The sequence below is a fragment of the Nematolebias whitei genome, chromosome 1 (genome assembly GCF_014905685.2).
Source record: "Nematolebias whitei isolate Nwh7 chromosome 1, NemWhi1, whole genome shotgun sequence".
NCBI classification, from domain to species: domain Eukaryota; kingdom Metazoa; phylum Chordata; class Actinopteri; order Cyprinodontiformes; family Rivulidae; genus Nematolebias; species Nematolebias whitei.
In genome coordinates this window covers 23155064-23166008 of record NC_056498.1, presented here as the reverse complement: position 1 = coordinate 23166008, position 10945 = coordinate 23155064, and the positions used below count along the sequence as shown (strand labels likewise).

Genomic DNA, 10945 nt, shown 5'->3' with positions numbered 1-10945 from the left:
TCAACTAAAATCAGTGATAAAATCAACTAAAATCAGTGATAAAATCATGTGGAGGCAGAATAGGCTTGCTTAAAAGGAAAAGTCTTTAAGCCTTTTTTAAAGTCATTCAATGATTGTGGAGCTCTCAGATATTCAGGGAGGGAGTTCCAGAGGCGGGGGGCAGCCACACAGAATGCCCGATCTCCCATGGTCCTTAATTTAGTTCGTGGAAGGAGAAGGAGATGATTGTTCTGTGATCGTAGGGACCGGGTGGATGAATATGGAGCAAGTTAACATATTATTCAGCTCAAATTTAAATTTAAGTAACATTATTAGTATCAAAGAATTATCAAATAATATGATAAAGTAAAACACAAAACTGTTTATCTAAAATTCTACATATCTACTTAAATAATTTGGCAGAGGGCTATAATATCTTAGCGAGGTGATGAGAGCTTTTTTGCTTGAAAGTTTTAACATCTGGAGTTCTTGTATGAAGACAGACCATAATGGCTTAGATTTGCCATATCTGCATTTATGTATATAACATTTTAAGATTATGATAATGTTAATAATAATGTATTCATCTTTGTTTATTTTCAGATACATATATTGGATTTTGAGGTTGGAGCTGTTATGAACTCTCTGAATTTTTAAATCATATTTTCAGCTTCTTGGATTGTTTCAGTTGATTATTTCCAACTTAGAATTCAGAAAATCTGGCTTTTGACCACAAACTGAACAAACTATTTTAGAAGTAAAGGATTACAACTTTCATAAACTACAGAGTTATAAGTACTTACTGACTTGTATACGAGTTGTATTTTCACATTTTTGCCACGTGGCAACTCTTTTGCATTTATTGTAGAATATGCTTCTTAGTTTCAATGTTGTTGTGAGTATTGTATTTTTCTGATTATAAGGCACATTAAGCGAAACAAAGCAGTCAGACACGTCAAACTTTATTCAACTCATTCACAATAACTCAACATTGTTCAGTTATACCACATAAAATCAGTTCGAGGTCAGTAAGCACAACCAGAATTAATATACAAAGTATAAAGTGCACTGTATTATAAGGCTCACTGTCGATTTTTGAGAAAATTAAAGAATTTTAAGTGTGCCTTATAGTTTGAAAAATACAGTAGGTTGCATTAACACCGCCCCATGGAAAAATTTCCTGTCAGTGAAAGATATTTGGCCAGTGTGGTAAGATTCTGAAAGCTAAATCATTCTTTTCTTAACATGAGCATTGAAATTAGTTCTCTTTTTTTTTCTGGTATATTATTGGTTTGTTTCATTTAACTTGAATAAATCAAAATTCAAATGATATCAACATTTGTATACACACTAATAAATAACCGGGTATTGAAGAACTACAAATTCTACAAAATGAAACTACTTTGTCTCTGTTATATGAGTTTTCTCAGCTGAAAACATCCAGACTTTAAATGAATTATATGAGGACAGCTGAGGGTTACTCCAGCTGCAGGTAAAAGGTGTGCAAATAAACAAACTTCCCCTCTCCTCATACTTTGACAGCCTTCTAGCAGCAAGGGTCTACAGTACATGATCTTTGACATCTGAAGACAAAAACAAGGATGAATGTGCTGACAGAGCATGAACTTTTCTCCCTGATTGGTTTTTGCAACGCAAGGTTTGGTAAAGTTTAGTGAAGCAGGTAAAAGCAGCAGGCTGAGCGTGGATTTTTTTTTTTTTTTTTACAAAGTACTTGGAGCAGGGTAAGATTTTATAAAGAGGTAATTAAATCTGCACATTGTGCTTTCACGTCATGTGCAACACTACACGCGTATGCACAAAACTGCTGACTATTAGGGAACTTTTACATTTCCTGTTCTTCTTTCCATTAGTTTCTCTTTAACCCCATTGCATTAAATCTGCCCTTTTCTGGATCACCATCAAAGACCACCTGAGAGATGCATTAACTTCTGAAGCAATGAATTAAAAATAAACATCTTAGCTGTTACATGGATCAAAAACATCAAATGTCATGTAGGCCTGTATTCACACAGGATATTTTGATATCCTCTTTTTTTATTACTGAATTACTGTTTCATAAAGGAAGAGCACATGTCTGTTCCTCTTCAGCCTTTATTCCTTTTAGCTGCAACAAGTCCATCCTTGCATTTATTCTTATGGTTTTATGCAGGTGCTCCTTCTATATTGAAAGCATTTAATTTATTGTAATTAACAAAATTAATCAAGATTAATACTTAATTGAGTAATCTGGTATGTTATTAGATTACAGGGCATGGGAAAAATAACAACCTAACAGATAATTGTAAAATAACTTGAATTGTGCATAATATTTGCATTTAGAACATTTCAACCAAGACACTTGTGGTTTTTAAGTTTTAATATGTAAGCACAAAACAATTACCATATTTTCCGCCCTATCAGTCGCATCTGTCCAAATATGTCTAATAAAGTGGGAAAATCTATAAATATGTTGCTTCGCTGTATACGTCGCATCTATTATGCGTCACCGCGGACGCTTCACGTTTGTTACGTGTCATCACTGACAACCCAGAAATGTGGGCCGGTGTTGTGCCAAAAATCGATTAGCTGCCAAATGGCGGCTGCGGGGGCGTGCACGGGAGGACTTTAACAAGAATTTAACAAGATTAACAGTTAAAAACAATTGTTTGTTTGCTCGAAATGATAGTAAAGGTGTGTCTCAGTTTAACTTTTCCTTAATAAACGCGCTTTGACGGTCAAATCAGCTGCATTTCAAAAGCCGATATGCGGAAACATGAACGTGCAGAGGGCGACTCGCTGTGCATTTCTTCAAAATTTAACAAGATAACCACCTAAAAACAATTATTTGTTTGCTCGACTTTATAGTAAAGGTGTGTCTCAGTTGAACTTTTACTTAATAAATGCACTTCAGTGGTCAAATTAGCTGCATTTCGCCAGGGTGGCGCAGCGAAATGAAGCTGATTTGACAGTTGCTCCTGGCGAGCTGGAGGAAGGTGGCAGACTATGGCAAGCCGACTGTGTCATTAATAGCCACTTTTACTTATTTCATGATACAAAGGCATGCCATACAACTTGAGTGCCATCTAGCGGCTGAAAATGGTAGTGTTCAATATTTTCAGTCAGAATGAAATCAGTCATATCTCAGCCACAAATTGGTTTATAAATATGAGAAAAATCCATAAGTACATCGCTTCAGCATATAAGTCGCAGGGCATGTAAATTATGCAAAAAAACTGCGACTTATAGGGTGAAAAATACGGTATTTGAAAACACATTTTTTAATACTAAAAACCCCTCATATATTGTTTAATAGCAGTAAAATGTATGCACATACTGCAGTAAAAAAGATAAATTTATATAATTTTATCCCTTTGAAACTCAGCCAATCAGGACTTACAGACAATAAATACCATCAAGCATCAGTGGGTTTGAACAGTGTTACAATGTACTGTATTATTCGGAATACAAGGTGCACTTAAAATCCTTTAATTTTCTCAAAAATCAACAGTAAGCCTCATAATCCGGTGCGCCTTATGTATTAATTCTGCTTACTGACCTCAAACTGATTTTATGTGGTACGCGGCGCTCAAAATCTGTCAAAATGTTTTAGTTTTGCTTAATGCACCTTATAATCCGGTGCGCCTTATAGTCCAAAAAATACGGTAACCTTAATAAGCCTCCGTAAAGGCCAGTCTGACTAATTCCTGCGTTTTTCCTTCCAGTTATAAATCTGTCTTCAAACAGAAGCTGTAGGTCAGTCTGTATGAGCACACGCAGGCGAACAAGAGAAAGTTATGGAGCGCAATAGAAAATATTGTTAGCAAAAGTCATAAAACGTAAAGAGGAAGCAAAAAAGTTTATGTCAGTATCAAAACAGCAAACAAAGCAATAAGGCTATGCAGCACAACTCAGTAAAGAATATGGTTTATATAAAATTTAGTTCAAGAAGCAGGTATTTTTCAAAACGCACACGTTTATCTCAGCTGCAACTAAGTCAGGCAAGCTGATAAAAGAGGATTATCAGGGTGGGGCCTTCTTACAAGTGTCCAAAAGGTCACTTCTAATCCAAAATCAGAGCTTTGCATGTTCCTGGATTTATCCCCGTGAGTGATAGAAACAAACACCGTACAGCAGGCAATAAAAGTGTTTGAAGTTCTCATGTTCTCGACCCGTTTCATGGAAACGCAGCGGGGGAATGTTCAGAGCCGAAGGATCAGCTGGGTCACCTGAGCTCATTCTGCTCTCGCACATGACAGCGTGAGCCAAAACGAGCATGAATGAGTTACTCAGCCAAGGACGACAGCGGCCGTCTGGTGAGGGCACCGAGGACTCTGGTCGGCTGTAAAAACTCCTCTGAGATGAAAAGCCTGATGCAACGCTGCCAGTTTGTTTCTTAGTAATCGGTGGATAAATGCAAATCGATAGATAAAATGATTCCATTATCTAAATGGCTGAGTGGTGCAATCCAGGGTGGGGCTGTCGCGAAAAGCTGTTTGTGCTTTAAGACTTCATGGCCTTCTGGTAAACCCTCACTTGATTAATGGTGTGGAACAGAGTTACAATACATTTTTATATTGTGTGTAAATGCAACTCAGAGTTGATTTACTCTTGCCTTTACGCTTAAAGGGACAGTTCAGATCTTTTAAAGTGGGATTATGTGAAAGTAATATTACTAGTTAATATCTTACCTGTTGTGGATACCTCTTTGAACGACTTGCTAGCTAGCTGGCTGTGCTAAGATCAAAGCTAATTGCCGCCATCTTAGAATCACTCAAAAAAAATAAAAAAAATAAATCATGGCAGCTTATGGGAGCATTGTTTTAGAAACCTTTCATACGTCAGTTTTACATTACATGGCTATTTTCAACAATTCTGTAATGTTTGTATTGGAATAACCCAAGATTAAAGGCAAGTAGGATTTTTTTTAAATAAAGTTAAACAAAAAAGCTAAACAGAGTAGAACAATACATGAAATGCCAAGGAGGACATGGAGGTCTAATGAGAAATCCACGAGTGTGAGCACTGGGAGAATGGCTGCTGAGCGAGAGCAGCTGGCTGATGAGCAGATGAACAACGTGTGCGCTGGAAGTGGAGCTGAGGGAAACAACGGCCATGAAAATACAGAGACCTAAAAAACTGGCATAACCATAAAATGCTAGCTAAAAGTAGCCAATCATGAGCCAAAGGGAAGGGAATGCTTGCTAAAAGCAACACAATGCTAACTAAAAGCTACAAAAGTTGAACTAAAAGCCACATTTAGTGGTTGGCTAATAAAAGCTAAAAGTTACAGAAATCGAACTAAAATTCATATTTAGCAGTTGGCTAATAAAAGCTAAAAGCTACAGAAGTCAACTAAAAGCCACATTTAGCGGTTGGCTAATAAAAGCTACAAGCTACAGAAGTCGAAATAAAAGCCACATTTAGCGGTTGGCTAATAAAAGCTAAAAGCTACAGAAGTCAACTAAAATCCAAATTTAGCAGTTGGCTAATAAAAGCTAAAGGCTACAGAAGTCCAACAAAAAGCCACATTTAGCGGTTGGCTAATAAAAACTACAAGCTACATAAGCCGAACTAAAAGCCACATTTAGTGGTTGGCTAATAAAAGCTACAAGCTACATAAGCCGAACTAAAAGCCACATTTAGCGGTTGGCTAATAAAAGCTAAAAGCTACAGAAGTCAACTAAAATCCATATTTAGCAGTTGGCTAATAAAAGCTAAAAGCTACAGAAGTCCAACAAAAAGCCACATTTAGCGGTTGGCTAATAAAAGCTAAAAGCTACAGAAATTGAACTAAAATTTATAGTCAATGGATCGCTGTAGCACTTCGGCTTGAAATAAATACATTTTTCTGAAGCCTGAATAAATTTTGCATTAACTAACAGAAACGTGATAACAAGAAAGTCTGATGTGTAACAGATCTATTAGATCTATTATTTGACCCCTGCAGCATTCTGGAAACAGATCCCAACAGGGCTGATGGAGTTTGTGACCATAATGAGCAACACGTGCTTAGAGGGGGGAAAAAGGAGCTGCATTTCATGAACGAAACGTGTCTCCAACGGAAAAAACCCACCACAACGTCTGAATACTGCAGGCAGTGGCACATGGGAACAATTCACTGGTGGCGGTAAAACATTTGACTGGATTCAGTGAGGTTAGACGTCACACTCTCCATAACCTCTCTCTCCTTTTCTTTTAGCAAACCTCTCCAGAAAACACTGTTCACACACACGTCACCTTCTCTGCCCACTTTCCTGCCGTTACCTTGGAAACACTTGGATGAGTCATCTGATCTCTTGGCGGTCAACCTGAGGACATCACCACACTTCCTGTGGACACCCTATCTTATCAGCCCAATATCAGATGGTGTTATCTTTAAGTGTCCCTCTGAACAAATGATTGTTTTATTCCTTCATTTTCCACACATTTAGGGCAACAACACAAGTTTAGCATGAATAAGTGCTGAAACGAGCGATCTTGTAATGCACAGCCCACTGCAATGTTGTGAGATTTCACAAAATGTGTTCATCCGTAGGCTGTGTTGTTAATAGCTCTGAGCGGCTAACACATTTTAGCTCCATCTCTGCAAATCTAAGTTATCACAGTGTTGGCTAAGGTTGCTCAGGTATGGCAGCCATCTTGAATTAGCTCGACTCCTGAAGCTAATCAGCTGTAGGTGCACATCCGGTGATAACCTCCAGAGAGTTTCGTTAGAATTTGTCTGGTGGCGTATGAAATATTTTGCTAACAGATATAGCTCACCCCAACAGCTATTGCCAATTTTCAGCCAAGATGTTGCGTGATGTGTCGCAGTAAATGTATGTGTTGGGGCTGATGCTCAGCTACTACCACACCAAATTTTAGCTCTATGTCTGTCAGTTTGACTGAGTTGTGGACATTTTTGTGTTTGCTCTAGCTGCTGCGGCCATCTTGAATGTGATTCTCCAAAAAGGGCGAGATCTGAAATGTACATCCAGCGATTACAATCTGAAACTTTTATTGGTGTGTCATGAGACGTTTTACTAAAACACCAAATGGTAAACAAACACGGGTGGCGCAACTTGTAAAGCTGCTGCCTCTCAGCGAGCAGGTCCCTGGTTCAAACCCCAGTCCAGGGGCCTTTCTGGGTGGAGTTTGCATGTTCTCTCCGTGCATGCGTGGGTTTTCTCCGGGTGTTCCGGTTTCCTCCCACAGATCAAAAACATGCATGTTAGGCTGATTGGTAACTCTAAATTGTCCCTAGGTGTGAGTGAGAGAGTGAATGGTTGTTTGTCTCGTTTGTCTCTATGTGGCCCTGTGATGGACTTGCGACCCGTCCAGGGTGTACCCCGCCCCTCGCACAGTGATTGCTGGACATGGGCACCAGCGACCCCCGTGACCCAAAGTGGAATAAGCGGGTAAAGAAAATGGATGGATGGATGGATGGATGGTAAACAAACACGACCATTATTACCCCATCGTCAGCAGATAATGCTTTTTGCAATAACAACTTTTACGTTTCACACACTTCTAGGCGGTCAGGACCAAACTTGATCTCTTGACTAAACTCTTCTTCTTGAGATATTTACAGTCTGGTTAAGCCTAATAAAAACAAACATCAGGAAATATCCTGACGCATGCTCAATAATCCAGGTAGGAAAATCTAAAGAAGTTAAGTCAGGTCCTCTGGACGGGTTCAAAAAACAAAAAATTGTATAAACGAGTAAAGGAGGCCATCTTTGTGAAGAGAACCTGTCCATCATTAAACATTGGCTGAGGCCTCCGTGTTCAACTGTCCCCCTCTTACAATGCTGTTATTGCTAGTATCACTCAGCCCCCTGTGAATAGCAAGCGGCCATCAGGGTGCTAACGATCCATGGTTAGGCTGATGGTCCTCCTTGATCATGTGAACAGCTGTGAACAGCAAACTGGTTGATCCACTATGAGAAGGTGCTATTTATAAGACTGAGCTGAATACAGCTCCTCCGACTGAAGAAGTCCTTCGGATGAAAGACGAAATGTTTCTACAGTTTTTGAACCCATCCAGAGGACCAGACTTAACTTTTTTAAACACCAGGAAACCAAACAAAGTTCAGTCAGGTCATCTGGATGGTTTCTTTTCTTTGTTTTTTTTACATTTCATTCTTCATCCAAAGGACTTCATCAGTCCGAGGAGTTACAACAAACTCAGTCCCACAAGCAGGACACTCCCGTAGTGGACCAACTGGTGATAAGATGGTTAGATAAAGATTATCCCCAAAGATAACCACTTTGGCTATGGCTGCCTCAGAGGAGTCGACGGGGGAGAGGGCAGGCCCCAGAAACCATCTTATCACCAGCAAACTGGTTGGTTCACTATGGGAGTGTGCTGCTTGTGGGACTAAGTTTGTTTGTGGCTCCTCGGACTGATGAAGTCCTTTGGATGAAAGACGAAATGTCTCAAAAAAAAAGAAAAAGAAAAGAAACCGTCCAGATAGGGCTGGGTATCGTTCAAAAATTTTGATACCGGTACCTTCACTTCGATATCCGTTCCTGAACAGAGCTTTTTTTAATACCAAGTTTATAATTAATATTAATTCTAACAAGAAGAAAATTCCGTTACACATTACAGTACAAATCTTGAGTTTTATTTTTTAACTTTGGTATTTTTCCATTCCAAGCAGTTTTCTTGCATAAACAAATAATTTCCAGACCTAAAGAACAGTTGCACACCAGTGACACACCAGTGACACGCCAGTGTCTGACGCTCACTGCTACACACTGAGGACCTTTTGAAACTGTCCAGATGATCTGACTGAAAATTGTTAGATTGTATACCTGGATTATTGAGCATGGACTTTGTTGGTTTTCACTTAACAGTTTTTTTTCTTCAGAAAAATCAACATGTCTGCTTTCTCTGGACACAAACAAGCCCAGCACTCCTGGCTGATGGTGTCTCCAGCAGTAGAAAATGTGACCTGACTGAACTTTGTTGGATTGTTTTTTTTTACCTGGATTATTGAGCATGAACTTTGAAACACCATGAGTTGTATTCTTATCAGATGAGGGAGCAACGCTGCAATTAGAGACACGTTTCACACCTGCCATGGCGAGCAGCCTCACAAGTCGCTCATGTGAGCAAGCGCACAAACCGTCTTGAACGAACAAATCGGCTGCGTGGAGTGAGGCGACACTCAGCCTGCAGAGAGATGACGAAAGATAAAAACAGGACATCTACGGTGCAAAGGGCCCAACATTCTTACACTGAGTGGGACTTCATAGAAGTAAATCTGTGTGTGTGACCTTTTCATGCCTACATGTATCCAGATTAGTGCTTGTGTTGGACTTTATGAGTTTTAAGTGTATAAAATCAGTACAAGGTTGATTTTATACAGCTACGTATGCAACCGTGTACAGACTGAACAAAACTGTGAACATATTTATTGAATTTACGTTTTCAAAGGATTAACTTTTGGACTCAACATGGCTGCTGCAGCCAATGACCTTAACTCAGCTAATTTTACACATACTGCTCTAAACTTTGGTATGGTAGTAGTTGAGCGTCATCCCCATCTTGTTATCTGAGCACTAACTCACACCAAACCTGGTTTGAAATGTTGCCATTAAATAGTGTTTGTTAGCAAAATATCTCATAAACCTCTTGTTCATGAGATTTTTAATCACATAAATTGACTATGCTTTCATGTCAACCGGTTCAAGATGGCTGCCACAGCCAGCTGACCTTGGGAAACACTAAAACGACTATAACCCAGCAGACTGTGTGGTACAAGCTGAGGTGTGAGAGCTACTCAGTGCGCAAACTTTATTTTAGCTTCAATCATCGGCATCAACTTAAAGCATCAACACGGTCTGTTAGCAAAATATGCCGTGTTCGAGTCAGTCCGATTCAAGATGGCTGCCACAGTGGTGGTAGTAGGCTGAGAGTCATCTTCAGCATAATCGTCTGAGCGCTCAAGGTGAGGTCAGGCATGACGTCATTTGCAAGGCAACAGTTCAAAACTGAAAGACGGCGGGTGATGCTGGAGCCTTCCGTCAGAGCACAGCTTTTACTCATCAAAGAGACTTACCGACTATGATCCCGCACGCGCTCACGAGCCCGATCTCCTTCTTCAGCGCCACTCCTCCAGACTGCTGCTTCTCCTCGGCAGCATCCTTGGCAGAGCCCGCCGTGCTGCTCCGCTGTCTCGCTCCGTCCGTCATCTTGGCTCCTTCCTTTCTTCCTGAACGGATTCAGGTGTTGTCGTTTTCTACCTGAAGCTGAGCGCGCGCGCTCCTGTGGTCTTGTGCGCAACAGTCCCCCAGCGGGACAATGTTCAAACCTGCACTTATCTGATGAGGAAGGCTGTCCGCTGCTGCGCTGTCAGCAACTTTTCACATCCGCTGCTAACGGGACAAATACAGAGAGAGAGGCAGCACTCTACTAAAATGATGAAGTGTTTGTGCCTCTTGTTGCGGGCAAGAAAAGAGTCCTTGAAAGTCCTTAAAAGTGCTTAAAGATTATTTGTCTGTGCTGCAGGTGCGACAACACAGCAGCTCTTCAAAACAGCGAAAAGCTCAGGGAGTTTTCTGGCTCCAGATGTGAGGCAGACACATCTGCCCGCATGCAGCTAAAAAGGTGTTGACCAGCAGCAGCAGGGCCAGACAGAGCAGAGCCTCCTGTCAAACACCAGACCTCTGCAGACTGGGGGAGCCGGTGTTTATGTACACATGTCCTTAATATGATCATAGCACCGCCCCCCCCCCCCCCCCCCCCCCCCCCCCCCAGCTCGTTTTCCCCCCTCACAACCCCCCCCTCATTTTTTCTGTCCCCCCCCCCCCCGCCAGCTGGTGCCCCACTCCCCCCCCACTTTGGGGGGGGGGGGGGGGGGGTTGTTGAACGTTTTCGTACCCCCCTCTACACACACACACACACACACACACACACACACACACACACACACACACACACACACACACACACACACATCTGACTGCTGCTGGAGAGAGC

At 40.9% G+C, this 10945-nt stretch overlaps 1 protein-coding gene across 1 annotated transcript in view; it reads right to left on the bottom strand.

The window, feature by feature from the left end:
• The window catches only part of slc7a8a (solute carrier family 7 member 8a), a 33263-nt gene extending 22865 nt beyond the window's left edge, over positions 1-10398 (bottom strand). The window contains exon 1 of the mRNA XM_037675770.1: positions 10026-10398. Within this exon, the coding sequence (XP_037531698.1) occupies positions 10026-10158 (133 nt within the window). The 5' untranslated portion in view covers positions 10159-10398. The remainder of the gene's footprint in view (positions 1-10025) is intronic.
• Positions 10399-10945: the final 547 nt, after the last annotated feature.